The 17,596-nt window shown below is 41.8% G+C and overlaps 1 protein-coding gene across 1 annotated transcript in view; it reads right to left on the bottom strand.

Annotated features, from left to right (window-relative positions):
• The window catches only part of TXNRD3 (thioredoxin reductase 3), a 54,432-nt gene extending 46,730 nt beyond the window's left edge, over positions 1-7,702 (bottom strand). The window contains exons 1-6 of the mRNA XM_058725765.1: positions 7,684-7,702; positions 7,529-7,589; positions 6,151-6,260; positions 3,647-3,751; positions 2,875-2,947; positions 373-492 (exon numbers count right to left, since the gene is read on the bottom strand). Of these exons, the coding sequence (XP_058581748.1) occupies positions 373-492; positions 2,875-2,947; positions 3,647-3,751; positions 6,151-6,177 (325 nt within the window). The 5' untranslated portion in view covers positions 6,178-6,260; positions 7,529-7,589; positions 7,684-7,702. The remainder of the gene's footprint in view (positions 1-372; positions 493-2,874; positions 2,948-3,646; positions 3,752-6,150; positions 6,261-7,528; positions 7,590-7,683) is intronic.
• Between the last annotated feature and the right edge of the window lie 9,894 nt (positions 7,703-17,596).

The raw sequence follows: 17,596 nt of genomic DNA on the forward strand, positions 1-17,596 counted from the left end.
CTTAAAGCAACCACCCCTGATGCCCCTGTGCCAAAGCGGGGTCCTAACAAGTGTTCATTAAATGAATTTCAGACTCAACTACAGTAATATAAATCACAAGCCTTTCTCTAAGAAACTCATTCTATCAGGGGACCTGGATGGCTCATCAGTTAGGCATCTGACTTCAGCTCGGGTCATGATCTCATGGTTCATGGGTTCGAGCCCCGCATTGGACTCTGTCCTGACAGCTCAGAGCCTGCTTCGGATTCTGTGTCTCGCTCTCTCTGCCCCTCCCTTGCTTATTCTCGCTCTCAAAAATAAACATTAAAAAAAGAAAAAAACGTATTCTGCCTTCTTTTCTCCCAATCCAAATTTTTATATACTATTACCCACCTTGTTGACCATACTCCCAGCCAAATTTCCTGGAGTCATTTAATGCCTGCCCCAAAAGGGCAGCTTGATGCATCAATTTCTTAGGAACACAGCCCACATTCACACAAGTGCCGCCAAGACCTAAGAAAGAAAAGAACAGTTTTAATGTTTCCTCTGTGTCTGTGTCGGCATGTGTGTGGTTTTACATATGTACGGAGCAGGTGTTGTTGAAACGTGGAAATGACACACTCAGATGGTTATAGGGCCAACTTCACACCCCACAAAAACATACACATGATTGGGGCGCCTGTGTGGCTCAGTTGGTTAAGTGTCCGATTTAGGCTCAGGTCATGATCTCAAGACTCATGAGTTCGAGCCCTGCATCGGGCTCTGTGCTGACAGCTCAGAGCCTGAAGCCCGCTTTGGATTCTGTGTCTCCCTCTCTCTCTACCCCTTCCCAGCTCACTCTCTGTCTCTGTCTCTGTCTCTCTCTCTCCTTCAAAAATAAATAAACATTAAAAAAAAAAACATGCACATGATCAACTCAAACTTTTTAACTGAGTCTATGAAGGAGACCAGGGATGAGCAAAAATACAAATGTACAGGGGCGCCTGGGTGGCTTAGTTGGTTAAGCATCTGACTTCGGCTCGGGTCATGATCTCATGGTCCATGAGTTCGAGCCCCGCATTGGGCTCTGTGCTGACAGCTCAGAGCCTAGATCTTGCTTCAGATTCTGTGTCTCCCTCTCTCTCTGTCCCCCACCCTGCTCGTACCCTGTTTCTCTTTCTCTCTCAAAAAATAAACATCAAAAAAATTTTTAAAAATACAAATATACATATGAATAGTCTTCTGGGGAGAGAATCTAAAACTTTCCTTTGAATCTGACCCCTAAATGGATCAGAGCTGTATTAGATTAATTAGATGGATACCAGACCGAGGGTTGGAACCCCAGCTTCCAGCCCTTATTCTCTGGAAGTCTGACTCCTTCTCTGAGCTAACATTAGGTCCACTGCAAGCTCCCCAGTGACACTACTCTGAATCTTGAACGGAACAAAACAGGCCATGCGGGAGTGCTCCAGTGCAGGGCACGAATCAGAAAATTCTGTCTTTGATCACAGTCTCTCTTCTGGTCATCAAGAGAAGTAGGACATTTCTGGACAGGAGAGAAAGAGGGAAGAGGGCAGGAGGAGACAGGGAGAAAAAAAAAGCCAGGTACACACACACATTTTTTAACATCCACATGTTACAAGGAAAATCAAGACAGATTAGCTTTACTGTATGAAATTCTAGGCTAAAATTTTTGAGTACATTTGAATTGTAAACACGATTTTCACATTTAAAAAATATTTTTTTAATGTTTATTTTTGAGAGAGAGAGAAAGAGAGAGAGAGTGCGTGCAAGTGGGGTAGGGGCAGAGAGAGAGGGAGACACAGAATCCGAAGCAGGCTCAAGGCTCTGAGGGGTCAGCACAGAGCCCGACATGGGACTCGAACCCACGAACCGTGAGATAATGACCTGAGCCGAAGTCGGATGCTTAACCGACTGAGCCACCCAGGCGCCCCATTCACATTTTGTCAGGGTTCTGGCAGGAAACGGATGACACCCTCAAGCTGGGAAACAGAGGAGAGTTTATAGAGAAATGATTACAGGGGTGTGGGCACGAAGAGTGAAGAGGGACAGAACAGCGGACCAGCGCCAACCCCACATGAAGGGGCAAGCACACTGAGCACGTGGCACAGCCCACAGAGGGGCGGCCGTGAAAGGGGAGGTGGCCTTCCATACATCTGCAGCGACCACCAGGGAGGGACCAGCAGGGACGGAGTCAGGGAATGAAGACCTTCAACTTCCTCCTTCTGTTCTCCTCCCATGACCACTAACTGGCTGAGCCAGGGGACAAGGCTGCCAATTCGCCAGCCTTCTGGGGCACAGAGCAGGGTAGAGACACGGAGAATGGATCTGACACACGAACGGAAAATATCCAACACAGAATCTGTGTGTTCTATGAAGATGAACGTTCTCATCTTTAGCTGGAAGCCCAACGTGCACTTTACTAAGTGACCTGGACAATCACACACACACACACACACACACACACACACACCGGACTGACCATCCTGCCGCTAGGAGAGCAGCTATGAAATTGACACAGAAACACAGACCAGTGTTAAGGCAAGCTTAGGTCAGCACCACATGGTATAAATACACGGTGACTGCAACTAAGTGAAAACGTTAGCACAGGTGTGCAAGAATTATTACAGCACGAGTGTTGGAATATTGGAACCATGGAATTCTTTCTTTTTGCAAAATGTTCCTTAGTGATTTTTGTGTTCCCTCTCCCAATCACCACATGTTAACTATGAGATCTTAGATGAGTTATTCAACCTGACCGAGAGTCACCTGCCTCACCTATGAAACAGGCCGGTTGTACCTCTTGAGACTGTTATGAGGATTAACTAGATTGAAGAAAACCAAAGATGTATGGAAACAGAAAACAAGTCACAACGACAAGGCAAGAGTGCTTACCCCAGGACGTGCCCTGAGGTGACGGGACCACAAAGTCTAGCACCATAACTTTCTTTCCCAAGATGGCAGCTTCCTACAAGAAAAAGGTACAGATAAAGGTCTCGTCATTTTCCTGACAATCCCCCAATTTTTCTCTCCCTGAAAGGAAAAGACTATGTAAGAACACAGCCTTTACTTTTTATTATCACAGTAAAAGCTTGGACTGTAATGTCAAAATTGGCTTTTCTAAAGCAGGGGAAGGGGGCCCCTGGGTGGCTCAGTCGGTTAAGCGTCCGACTTCGGCTCAGGTCATGATCTCGCAGTCCGTGGGTTCGAGCCCTGCATCGGGCTCTGTGCTGACTGCTCAGAGCCTGGAGCCTGTTTCAGATTCTGTGTCTCCCTCTCCCTCTGACCCTCCCCCGTTCATGCTCTGTCTCTCTCTGTCTCAAAAATAAATAAATGTTGGGGCGCCTGGATGGCGCAGTCGGTTAAGCGGCCGACTTCAGCCAGGTCACGATCTCGCGGTCCGTGAGTTCGAGCCCCGCGTCAGGCTCTGGGCTGATGGCTCGGAGCCTGGAGCCTGTTTCCGATTCTGTGTCTCCCTCTCTCTCTGCCCCTCCCCCGTTCATGCTCTGTCTCTCTCTGTCCCAAAAATAAATAAAAAACGTTGAAAAAAAAAATTAAAAAAAAAATAAATAAATAAATGTTAAAAAAAATAAATAAATAAAGTAGGGGAAGAAGTGCTTATGGCAATCGCCAGGAAAATTATCTCTGAGTTTCATTATTTTCATACCTGAGCACACGCAAGGCCACCAGAACCGCCCCCAATGACAATGAGGTCATAATCATATGTTGAGTCTTCCTGAAGGAGCTTCTGTAACAAACCACTCTGATGTGCCTACGGTGTAATCAAAGGAGAGAGTATGGCATGACCTTTTAAAAATCTGTTTCTTTGCACCCTATGTTTAATCAGCATGGATTGCTTTTCTAAAACTCTTAGAAACAGTCTCTAATTGGACTTTAAGATACAAAACAGATGAACATAAGGGAAGGGGAGCAAAAATATAAAAACAGGGAGGGGGACAAAACATGAGACTCTTAAATATGGAGAACAAACAGAGGGCTGCTGGAGGGGTTGTGGGAGGGGGGAGGGGCTAAATGGGTAAGGGGCTTAGGGAATCTACTCCTGAAATCATTGGTGCACTATATGTTAATCTGGATGTAAATTACATAATAAATTTTTAAAAAGCACAAGAAACAGTCTCTAATTTATCTAACTTTGAATTATAAATTTATCTAGATGGTATTCAAATAGGGTTCAACTAGATAGAATGTATGCCAAGTGCATACATTTTTTGTTCATTATCACCTGACATCTAGACATGTGTCAAATAACCCACAGGTCATGGCTTTTTGTGAGATGAGGTCATGTTCTTTGGTCTAACCATCAAAATATCATAACCCAGTATAGTAAAATATAAAATAGCCAAGCATCATTTTTCAAAATCCTCTATGTTCTGTTCACCTGTGGTAGGCTTTATTTTGAAACCCTTCTGCATCATCAGCAGGATATACACTTTACATTTTTACCTGGTTTCTCATGATTTGACCTAAATTTTGCAGCTTCTTAGTAACCTTCCTATACAACACAAAATTTTGCTTTTTCTTTCAACAGTGGTCATAAAGGCTGGCTCTTGCACAATGTCTCTTGCTTGCCTGGCCTGCCTTTTGAGCAAAGTAGTTTGGGCGAGGGGTGCCTGGGTGGCTCAGCCAGTTAAGCGACTGACTTCGGCTCAGGTCATGACCTCCCAGTTCGTGGGTTCAAGCCCCGCGTCGGGCTCTGTCTGACAGCTCAGAGCCTGGAAGCTGCTTCCGATTCTGTGTCTCCCTCCCTGTCTGCCCCTCCCCTGCTTGCACTCTTTCTCTCCCTCTTTCTCAAAATAAATACACATTAAAAAAAAAAAAGTAGTAGCTTGGGTGAGGTTAGACGTTCAATGTGTGAGGTAACAACAGTTTTCTTTATGTGAAGATGGGAGCTCCATCCACAACACTGGCTTTAGGCACACCTGGTGGCACCAGCTCATCCTCGGAAGCACAGTGGAAAAGCTACTTAACTATGGGACTCAGCGCGGGCCACACGGCCCCTGAAGGATGGGTGTCCCTGGTGGCTTTTGGCATATTCTAAGAAGGACTCCTCTGGCCTCCTGACTTCAAGCTGCCCTTAGGAAACTGTGAATCCTAAGCATCAGCCATGCAAGGCAGCTCCTTTCATAAGAAATGGAATTGACGGGGCGCCTGGGTGGCTCAGTCGGTTAAGCCTCTGACTTTGGCTCAGGTCATGATCTCACAGTTTGTGAGTTCAAGCCCTGCGTCAGGCTCTGTGCTGACAGCTCAGAGCCTGGATCCTACTTCAGATTCTGTGTCTCCCTTTCTGTCCCTTCCCTGTTCATGCTCTGTTGCGCTCTCTCTCTCTCTCTCTCTCTCTCTCTCTCAAAAATAAACAGTAAAAAAAATTTTTTTTTTAAGTGTAATTGAGAACTCTACGTTCCAGATTCATCTTCTGACATCTTCTCCAGGTTACAAGTGGCAAGACCAGCACTCCCGTAGGTGTTTAGGGATCTCTAGATTAAGGTACATACCTCCATGGGAACTGGGTGATGGCTTCTGGGACTAATGAAGCAGGTTGTTAATAGATAACAATGCTGATCATAGATTAACATACAATACAGACAATCTATTTTCCCAAGAAAATGTAATTTTAAGTTACAATCTGAAATAGAAGTATTTCATCACTGACTACTACCACTTACATACATACATAAAAACTATAAGGGAACAGGATTTTAATAAAAGTAAGCAGTTATAGAATAAGGATCTAACTTAAAAAGAAACAGCAATCTGGGGGGCCAGGGTGGCTCAGTCGGTTAAGTGCCAGACTTCAGCTCAGGTCATTATCTCACAGTTTGTGGGTTCTAGCCCCGCATCAGGCTCTGTGCTGACAGCTTGGAGCCTGGAGCCTGCTTTGGATTCTGTGTCTCCCTCTCTCTTTGACCCTCTCCCACTCGCTCTCTCTCTCTCTCTAAAATAAACATTAAAACAAAAATGAAAAAAAAGAAACAGCAATCTCATCTATCACTACTTTCAAGATGATCTGAGAACTCTCTTACACGCTTTTCCATTTTACAACTTCCAAAAGACAAATGAATAGACTCCTAAAAGCCATTCTCACCCCTTTTGAATAAATGTGAAAACAAACTTTGAAGAAACAGCATTAAAAACATATAATACTATTATTACCTGGAAAGTTCGATCGCATCCACCCATATGCACTTTATTCACAAAAATATTGGGCACAGTTCTCTGATTAGTGATTTCTGACAGCACTTCTTGAACATTGGCCCCATCATCTGAAGAATAAAAACTTAAATATGTAAAAACATTGAAAGGGTTCCAAACTTTGGGGAGTTGAACAGAAGTGTTACAACACCAAACGCTCACATGCACACAGCCATAAAGGTCAGTATTTACATATTTATATATTATATAACTTCACAAAATGATGACTCAAGAAGAGGAAACACCCATGTATTTTCAAAGGAAACAAAGAATAAAGGCAAATCTATAAATTCATTTAAAACAAATCCTTCTAAATTAGATTTTGATGCATTATTCAATGGCCATGCCAAGACAAATAGGTAAGAATCCTCTTTAAAGAGCAAATATCAAGATATAATCTGCTTCAACTGTAATAACTCAGAAAATACTTCCTATAATTGCATGTGAAAAATCTTTATGACCCACAGTCCAAGTGTATCCTCCACCCCAAAAAATAAAACAAGGCCACGACTACCTCTGACTCCCCTATTTGGTATACGCCGTAGAAAAGTCTCAAAGATTCAGGAACATCTCACTTGTTAAGGAGACATGGCTAAGAGGAGTTGGTGAAGTCTGGTGGAGGCAGAAACCAAACTGTTTTCAGTTCACCACCCTGGTTCCCACCCTTGCAGACCACATGTGTAAAGTGCTCAGTTAATATTAGCTGGATGGATGAGAGATGACAAGAATTCAAAAGCGTAAAGCTGAAAAGTTCCTGTGTTTCCCCTCATGGCTAATACAATCAGGAAGTAAGGGTAGTTTCTTTTCATTTATAACAGCTTAACCTATTTTGCCAGAAAGTTGGCAGATACTTATGACATGCCTTGAAGGGTTTCAGGGTTAGCCGTTTATACATCTTCCTCCTGCTCCCTTCCCTCAAATATGAAAAGCATATAAATAAAAAAAACTAGGGGCGCCTGGGTGGCTCAGTCGTTTAAGCGTCCAACTTCGGCTCAGGTCATGATCTCACTTTGTGAGTTCGAGACCCATGTCAGGCTCTGTGCTGACAGCTCAGAGCCTGAAGCCTGCTTCAGATTTTGTGACTGCCTCTCTCTCAGCCCCTCCCCTGCTCACGCTCTGTCTCTCTCTCTCTCTCAAAAATAAATAAACATTAAAAAAAAATCTACACCCAATTATTTGTCGTGTAGTGTTCTATTTTCTGCATGGTTGAATGTAGACAAAGACGGCTCGCCTAACCCAAAGAGACAAGAGTAAATTGAACTGAACAAAGCAAATGACAGGTAGTTAGTCTTGTTGATGTTTATTACAAACAAAAGTATACCCTACCCATCCTACTTACCAACTTGATCAAGTTCCAAGATATTACACTGAACGCCCAAAGAAGAAAACAGTTCTTTAACCTGTAACAAAAACGTACCTGGGTTTTACACTCAAGAAGATTCAACAGAGCTACAAAATATGGCATACAGGTGTTCGAAGTAGATGTCCAGTTACCTAATCGCAGTCAAAGTAGTATTTTAAGGTCCCCTTTTCACCATCACTTAACACCCTTCCCCGCCCTCAGCCCTCCAGAGAAAGCCCAGACGTTCCACTTCCGGGACAGAGGCACTGGGAGCTTGGCAGAACTGCTCCCTGGTGAAACACCCACAACTGGTGAAAACTACTAAAGAAACAATCATTTAAAGTCTCTGGGAATTGTCCTAAGGGCACACAGCAAATGAAGCATTTAGTCAAGCAACTCTGGTAGATCAGAGTCATGACCCGCACCCTCCCGCCCCTGCTCCTAGGTCAGCTAGATAGAAGCTCTATTTCAAGTGTGAACAAGAAAATGAGGCTCCCTAATCCCTGAAATCCCTGGCACCAGAAGGGGCAGGCCACTGGCACTTCTTAGTCTCCCCACCGCTCGGAGTGGCAAAAGCCACCATTCGTGGAGAGTGTGGCTAACGACACAGGGGCTCCGTTCCTCCCTTCTTTCACCCAGCCCCCACTCACAGATCAAAGGCTCTACCCCCGGCCAAAAATACTGTACAGCAAGGATTCGGGCTGGGAGAGGCAAGCCAACAAGACCAGAGGCTATAGTCCGCACCCAGAACCCCGCTCATAAAGCAGGGTTGTCACGCCAAAAGAATCAAGTCGCTGTCCCACCCCTAGGTCTGGAGCAAGGTCTCAGAGATTTTGCCCAGGGGAAGAGGTAACCTAAGATCAGAGAGGCCAAAGCTCTATCCAAAAGAAAGGACTTTATTTGAAATAGACTGGGGCGGGGGGGGGGGGAGGGGGGTGGCAGGGAGGTCAAAGTCTAAAGGCACTCTTGAAAACAATGAAGATTCTGGTGGTAAGAAAAAAGGAGAAGGCTGGTAGCTTCCTGAGAGTAACAGACAATTGCAAGCCAGCAAGTTTACCAAAGAAAGCCAAGAAGCTTTGGCCAATAGCCCCTCTAGGGTAAGAATGAGTCACAAATAGGCTTCAAAAACTACCCCTGCAAAGGGGCCCAGACCTCACTGGACAAGAGCGTGGACAAGGCTTCGGCTCAGGTCATGATCTGACTGTTCGTGAGTTCAAGCCCCGTGTCAGACTCTCCACTGTCAGCAAAGAGCCTGCTTCGGATCTTCTGTCCTCCCCTCTCTCGGCCCTTTTTCTCTCACACTCTTTCTCTCTCTCTCAAAATAAATAAACATTTAAAAAAAAAGTTCACTGGAGTGCCTCAACATAGATTTAAACTGGCAAAAGAAAATAATTAGCATACTGGAGGATACATCAATAGAGATTGTGCAACCTGAAACCACAGAGAAAAAAGAAGGGGGGAAAAATGGATAGTGTCAGAGAAACTGAGCACACCAACATACACAGGGTGAATATGAGAAAAAAAGAAAGAAGAAGGAAGTTTTTTGAAGAAATGTCTAAAAATGTCCCCAATTTGATAAAAAACAGTAATCTACATATCCAAGAAGTTCAACAATCTTAAAGTAAGATAACTTAATAGGAAACGGGTCAAAGATCTACAGCAATGAAGTGTATGCCCAATGAAGAAAACACCGAATTTAAAATGGCAGAAAATCCTGCGGCATTTTTAATGGCCCGTAAGTCACCCACTCCTTGATGTTTCAAGGCACAATAAGAGGTGAGCAGCAGCCTGGGCCCCAGTTCCGTTCCACAAAATGGGGAGAGCACACAGCCCAACTGTGCATGTTCTAACTCAAGGGCTGCTTTAGGGATCGGTCTCTGTGATGCCTAACTCAGAGTTCAGATGGTCAAAGTGGCTGGGATCTTAGGCTAGTGGAAGCCATGAGGAGCAGTGGGGGTCACTCACGAAAACTGAAAATGGACTACAAATCTGCAGACAATTGGGGGCAAGAAATTACAGGCAGGAGACTACAAGATAACAGCTAAGGTCCCAAGTAGAAGCAGGGGAAAGATTCTTGAGGAATTTCACACACCTTAAAGATTTTTTTTTAAGTGTATTTATGTATTTTGAAAGACAGCGAAAGAGAGAAAGGCAGAAAGAGAGAGCGTGCACCCACGCACAAGCAAGAAGGAAGGGGGTAGAGAGAGAGGCAGAGAGAGAGAATCCCAAAAAGGCTCCATACTGTCAGTGCAGAGCCTGACATGGGGCTCGAACTCACAGTGAGTTCACGACCTGAGCTGAAATCAAGAGTTGAATGCTTAACTGAATGGGCCACCCAGGCGCTAACATACTTCAAAACAGCCCTGTATAGGGGCGCCTGGGTGGCCCAGTCAGTTGAGCATCTGACTTCGACTCAGGTCATGATCTCACGGTTCACGAATTTGAGCCCCACGTCGGGCTCTACGCTGACAGCTCGGAGCCTGGAGCCTGCTTCGGATTCTGTGTCTCCCTCTCTCTCTGCCCCTCCCCTGCTCATGCTCTGTCTCACTCTATCAAAAATAAACATTAACAAAACCAAACCAAAATAGCCTTGTATACAGGAAAATTGACCCCACGTGTGAAAAGCACAGACAGGTCCAGGGAAGACAAATGTTCAGAAAAGGCCTAAAAAGATGGCAAGACTTCATGCTGCACTGATTAGTGAAGTTCTCCCCCAGCATGAAGTCAGTCTGCAAAGACTATGACAGGTAGCTGTTTTATGCTGAATTTTCAACTAAAGATCATATGGATACAAAGAAATAAAAGAACACGACCCATTCAAAGGAAAATACAAATCTCCAAAAACACCCTGAACAAATACAGCCTTCAGATTTACTTGACAAAGGCTTTAAAACAACATTTTTTTAATGTTTTATTTATTTTTGATAGAGGAACAGAGACAGAGACAGAGACAGAGTGCAAGTGGGGGAGGAGCAGAGAGGGAGACACAGAATCCAAAGCAGGCTCTAGGCTCTAAGCTGTCAGCACAGACAGAGCCCGACATGGGGCTTGATCTCACAAACTGTCAGATCATGACCTGAGCCGAAGTCGGACGCCCTAACCGACTGAGCGACCCAGGCACCCCTTACAACAACTATTCTAAACACGAAGAGAAAAATACAAAGAGTTAAAGGAAATCAGGAAAATGGTACAGAAGTAAAAAGAGATTATCAACAAAAAGATAAGAAATAACCACACAGATACTCTAAAACTGAAAAATCCAATGACTGAATTGAAAAAGTCACTGGATGGGCTGAACAGAAAACTCCCAACACACAGAAGAAAGGATCAGTGAATTTGAAGATGGGACATTTGAAATTACTGTGAGGCACAAAAAGGAAAAAGAATGAATAAAAATGAACACAGAATAAGAGATTTAAAGGACATCATAAAGTAGAACAATATATACATTACGGGAATTGAAGAAAGAATCATAGAGCTTATTTGAAGAAATCATGGCCAAAAACTCCCCAAATCTGAGGAAAGACATAGATATACAAACACAAGAAACTAAAAGAAAACCCAAAGGAAAAGCCCAAAAAGACCCAAACCAAGAAACACTGTAATCAAACTCTTGAAAGACAAAGACAAGGAGATGATATTGAAAGTACCAAGAAAAAAGTAACTTACAAGTTACAAGTACAAGGAATCCTCCTAAGATTATTGGTGGACTTTTCAGTCAAAACCTTGTAGTCCAGAGGCAGAGGGATGAAATATTTAAAGTGTTAAAAGGAAAAAAACATCAACCAAGGATTCTATGTCTGGCCACAAACCAACAAACCAACAACACAAACAAAAAAACCCAGTCCTTCAAATATGAGGGGAGGGGCACCTGGGAGGCTCAGTCGGTTGAGCATCCAACTTCGGCTGGGCTCATGATCTCATGGTTCACGGGTTTGAGCCCCACGTCGGGCTCAGTGCTGACAGCTCAGAGCCTGGAGCCTGCTTCGGATTCTGTGTCTCCCTCTCTCTCTGCCCTTTGCCAGCTCACACTGTCTCTCTCTCTGTCTCTCTCTCTCTCTCTCTCTCTCTCAGAAATAAACATTTAAAAAAATTTTTTTTAAATATGAGGGGAGAAATTAAGACTTTCCCAGATAAACAAAAATTGAGGTAGTATTAATACTAGGCCTCCCCTACAAGAAATGCTAAAGAAAGTCCTTCAAGTTGAAATGAAACAATGTTATTTGGAAATTCAAAGCCATGTGAAAATGCAAAATTCTCCAGTAAAGCTAAACATGGGGACAAATATACAAACAAGTATTATTATGATTTTAGTTCATAATTGCATTTTCTTTTTTTTTTTAATGTTTATTATTTTCAGAGAGAGAGCAAGCATGAGCATGAGAGGGGGAGAGACAGAGAGAGACAATCCCAAGCAGGCTCCATGCTATCAGCACAGAGCCAACATGGGGCTCAGTCCCATGAACTGTGAGACTATGACCCAAATGGAAACCAAGAGTCAGACACTTAACTGACTGAACCACCCAGGTGCCCTCATAAGTACATTTTCTTACTCTTCTATAAGGTTAAAAAAAAAACCAATAGCATAAAAATAACTATAAATCTATAGTAATGGATACATATATATAAAGATGTAATCTGTGACACTGACAATGTAAAAAGAGGCAGAACTACCAAGGAGCAGAGTTTTTGGCGAAGTTAAGTTGCTATCAGTTTAAAACAGGTAATACCTTTAGGATGTTATATATAATCCCCATGGTAGCCACAAAAATATCTAGCAAATACACACAAATGGACATGAGAAATGTCACTACAAAAAAATCAACTGAACACAAAGGAAGACTGTCAGAAAGAAAAGAATGGACAAAAAACCTGTAAGTTATCCAGAAAACAAATACAATGGCAAAAGTCCTTCCCTAACAATAATTACTTTAAATATAAATGGATTAAACTCTCTAATCAAAAGACAAAGACTGTCAGACTGGATAAAAAGACAAGATCCAACATCATGCTGTCTAGAAGAGACTCACTTTAGAGCTAAGGACATATGTAAATTCAAAGTAAAAAGACAGAAAAGACATTCCATTAAATAGTAACCAAAAGAGAGCAGGGATGGCTATACTGATATAAGACAAAATAAACTTTAAGTCAAAACTGTTATAACAGACTAAAAAGGACATCACAGGGGCGCCTGGGTGGCTCAGTTGGTTAAACATCTGACTTCAGCTCAGGTCATGATCTTGCAGTTTGTGGGTTCAAGCCCTGTGTTGGGCTCTGTGCTGATAGCTCTGCTTCAGATTCTGTGTCTCCCTCTCTCTCTGCTCCTCCCCTACCTGCGCTTTGTCCCTCCCTCTCTCTCTCAAAAATAAACATTAATAAAATTTTTTTAAGTATCATATAAGGATAAAAGAGTTAATATGCCAAGACGATGTAACAATTATAAAAACGTATCCACCAAACATCAGAGCTTCAAATATATGATGCAAACCCTAAACAAACTGAAGATAGAAATGGACAGAATTATAATTATAGTAAGAGACTTTAATATTCCACTTTCAAAACTAGATAGAACAGGGGCACCTGGGTGGCTCAGTCGGTTAAGCGTCCGACTTCGGCTCAGGTCACGATCTCACTGTTCGTGAGTTCAAGCCCCGCGTCGGGCTCTGTGCTGACTGCTCAGAGCCTGGAGCCTGTTTCAGATTCTGTGTCTCCCTCTCTCTCTGACCCTCCCCCGTTCATGCTCTGTCTCTCCCTGTCTCATAAATAAAACATTAAAAAAATTAAAAAAAAAAGAAAACTAGATAGAACAACAAGACAAAAGATCAATAAGGAACCAGAGGACTGAAGAACACTGCAGACCAAATGGACTTAATAGACATATTACGAAATACTGAATCCACGATAGGCAGAATACACATCTCAAGTACACATGGAACATTCTCCAGGGTAGACCATATGCTAGGCCACAAAACAAGTCTTAATTAAGAAAAAAAAAATGAAATCATAAAAAGTATCTGTTTTGATCATTGTAGAATGAAACTAAATATCAAAAGCAGAAAGAAAACCAGAAGGTCCACAAATACGTGGAAATTAAACCAACACATTCTTAAACAATGGGTCAATGAAGAAATCACAAGGGAAATTAGAGAACATCTTCTCAAAGGAACATACAACATACCGAATAAAACAGTAAAATTTATGGGACCCAGTGAAAGTAGTGATTAAAGGAAAATGTATAGCTGTAAATGCTTATATTAAAAAAAAGAGAGGGGCGCCTGGGTGGCTCAGTTGGTTAAGCGGCCGACTTTGGCTCAGGTCATGATCTCATGGTCCGTGAGTTCGAGCCTCGCGTCAGGCTCTGTGCTGACAGCTCAGAGCCTGGAGCCTGTTTCAGATTCTGTGTCTCCCTCTCTCTGACCCTCCCCCATTCATGCTTTGTCTCTGTCTCAAAAATAAAAACGTTAAAAAAAAAAAATTAAAAAAAAAAAGAGAATATCTTTTTTATTTTGTTTTTATTGATTTTAGCGAGAGAGAGAGAGAGAGAGAGAAAGTGCAAGTGCGGGAGAGGGGCAGAGGGAGAGAAAGAGAGAATCTTAAGCAAGCTCCACACTCAGTGCAGAGCCCAATGTGGGGCTTTATCCCATGACCCTGGGATCATGGCCTAAGACTAAATCGAGAGTCAGATGCTCAGCCAACTGAGCCACCCAGTCACCCCAAGAGGAAATATCTTAATAATCTAACTGTACAATTTAAGAAACTAGAGAGTATAACTAAACTCCAAGCTAGCAATGGGGAGGAAATGACATAAAGATCACAGCAGAGATAAACAAAATAGAGAATAGAAAAACAATAGAGGAAATCAATAAAACCAAGAATCGGTTCTTTGAGAAGATCCACAAAATTGATATAACTTTAGCTACAATGACTAAGAAAAAAACAGAGAGGACTCAAATAACTAACATCAGAATTGAAAGAGCATTACTACTGTTTTTACAGAAAGAAAAAGAATTACAAGAGAGTACTATGAACAACTGTACATTACAAATTATCTACATGAAATCTATAAATTCCTAGAAACACACAACTTCCTAAGACTGAATCATGAATAGTGAATGGAAATAGACCTATAACTAGTAAGGGGACTGAACCTGCAATCAAAAGCCTCCCAACAAAGAAAAGCCCAGGACTAGATGGCTTTGCTGGTGAATTCTATCAAACATATAAAGAAGAAGAAACACCAATCCTCCTCAAACTCTTCCAAAACATTGAAGAGGGTACACTTCTAAGCTCCCTCTAAGGCTAATGCACCATTACACTGATACCAAAGCCAGACAAAGACACTACGAGAAAACCACAGACCCTGATGAATAGTGATGCAAAAATCCTCAACAAAATAATAGCAATAAAAATTCAACAGTATATTAAAAGTATTATATACCATGGCCAAGTGGGATTTATTCTTAGAATGTACGTATGGTTCAACATGTAAACACAGATCAACATAATACAGCACATTAACAGAATGAAGGAAAGAAACTACACAATCATCTCAATGAATACAGATATAGCATTCAAGAAAATTCAACATCTTTTTCATGACAAAAACACTCAAAAAAACTAAGAATAAAAAAAACTACCTCAACATGCTGAAGACCATATACGAAAAGCCCACAGATAATACCATACTTGACGGTGAAAGATTGAAAGGATTTCCTCTAAGACGAGGGGCAAAACAAGAATGCCCACTTTCACTACCTCTATTCAACGCAGTACTAGAAATCCCAGCCAGAGAAATAAGGCAAAAAAAAAAAAAAAAGAAAAAAAGAAAAGGCATCAAAATTGGAAAAGAAGTAAAACTCTCTCTGTTCAATGATTACTTATACGTATAAAACCCTAATGACTGTACCAAAGAACTGTTAATCAATTCAGCAAAGTTGCAGAATACAAAATCAACAGCAAAAAAATCAGTTGCTTTTCTACATACTAACAACGAACAATCTAAAAGAGAAATTAAGACAAAAACTCCACTTACAATAGCATAAAGAAGCATACTTAGGAATAAACTCAGGAAGGAGGCAAAGACTTGTACTCTGACAGCTATCTGTTGCTGAAAGAATTAGACACCGATAAATGGAAAGAAATCCCATGTTCATGGAATAGAAGACTTTACATTGCTAACACTAGCTACAGCAATCTACATATTTAGTGTAATCTCTATCAAAACCCCAAAAACAAATTTTGCAAAAATAGACAAATCCATCCTAAAATTCATACAGAATCTCAAGGGAAACCTGAAGAGTCAAAAACACCTTGAAAAGGAATAAACTTGGAGGTCTCACACTTCCTGATTTCAAAAACTGCTACAAACTTACTGTAACCAAAACAGTACAATACTGGCATATAAACACAGACATAAAGATCAACAGAAGAAAACAGGAATTTCAGAAATAAAGTCTCACATATAAGGTTCAATGACTTTTTGACAAGGGTGCCAAGACCATTTAATGAGGAAAGGACAGTCTTTTCAACAAATGGTGCTGAGAAAACTGGATGGATATCCAGCATGCAAAAGAATGAAGTTGGAGCCTTACCTAACACCACATACAAAGATTAACTCAAAATGGATCAAAGACATAAACATGAGAGCTAAAACTATAAACCTTCTTAGAAGAAAACATAAGGCAAAAGCCTTACAACACTGGATTTGGCAATGATTCTTTCAATATGATACGAAAGGCACAGGGAACAAAGAAAACAGACAAATTGGATATCATGAAAATTAAAAACTTTTGTGCATCATAGGACACTATCAACGGAGGAAACTGTTGAGTTCCACTTGCAAATCACACACCTTGTAAGGGATTCACATCTAGAGTATATAGAGAACTCCTAAAAGTCAACAACAACAAATAACTCAATTTAAAAACTTGACACAGCACTTGAATTGACATTTCTCCAGAGAAGATATTAGCCATTATCAAATGGCCAATAAGGACGTGAAAAGATAGCCATCAGGGAAATGCAAATCAAAACTACAATGAGATGCCGCTTTGTGCCCATTAGGATAACTATTATCAAAACAAAAACAAAACAAAACAAAAAACAGAAAATAACAAGTGTTGGCAAGGATTTGGAGAAACTGGAAACCGTTGGTGGAAATGTGAAATGGTGTGACCACTACGGAAAACACTGTGGTAGTTCCTCAAAAAATTAAAAATTGAACTACCGTATACACGATCCAGCAATTCCCATCTCCGCGTATATACCCAAAAGAACTCAAAGGAGGGACTCAAACATCAATTTGTACACCCCTGTTAACAACAGCAACATTCACAATGGCCTAAAGGTGGAAGCGACCCAAGTATCCGTCACTGGAGGAACACATATAATGGATTATTCAGGAAAGAAATTCTCTCAGGCTACAACGTGGAGGAACTTTGAGGATACTGTGCTCAGTGAAATAAGTGAGTCACAAGAGGGCATATCTTGCATGATGTCACTTATATGAGGCAACTAGAGTGGTTCAATTCATGGAGACGAAAACAGAATGGTGGTTTCCGGGGCTCGATGGGAAAGGCAATGAAGAATTTAGCTGGAGATGAAACAGGTTCTGTGGACAGATGGCAGTGATGATGGTTGCACAGTAATGGTTAAAACAGTAAAATTTATGTTATATATATGTTACTGCCCCCCACAAAGCTGACAACGGATGTATGAAATTTTAACACACAAACATATGGATTCAGGACTGGGGAAACATGGCTTAAAGTTAATTTGGGGAAGAAGTTTAAAACCTCAGGGCACTTCTGTGGGGCACCCAGGTGGCTCGGTCAGTTAAGCATCTGACTCTTGGCTTCAGCTCAGGCCGTAATCTCACAGGTTGTAAGTTTGAGCCCTGTGTCGGGCTCCCAGCTGGTAATGCGGAGCCTGGTTGGGATTCTCTCTCTCTCCCTCTCTCTCTGTCCCTCCACCACTCATGTGTGTGCGTGCTCTCTTTCTCTCTCTCTCTCTCTCTCTCTCAAAAAAAATAAATAAACTTAAAAAAAAAAATCAGGGCGTTTTTTC

Source organism: Neofelis nebulosa, chromosome 4, assembly GCF_028018385.1.
Source record: "Neofelis nebulosa isolate mNeoNeb1 chromosome 4, mNeoNeb1.pri, whole genome shotgun sequence".
Taxonomy (NCBI): Eukaryota; Metazoa; Chordata; class Mammalia; order Carnivora; family Felidae; genus Neofelis; species Neofelis nebulosa.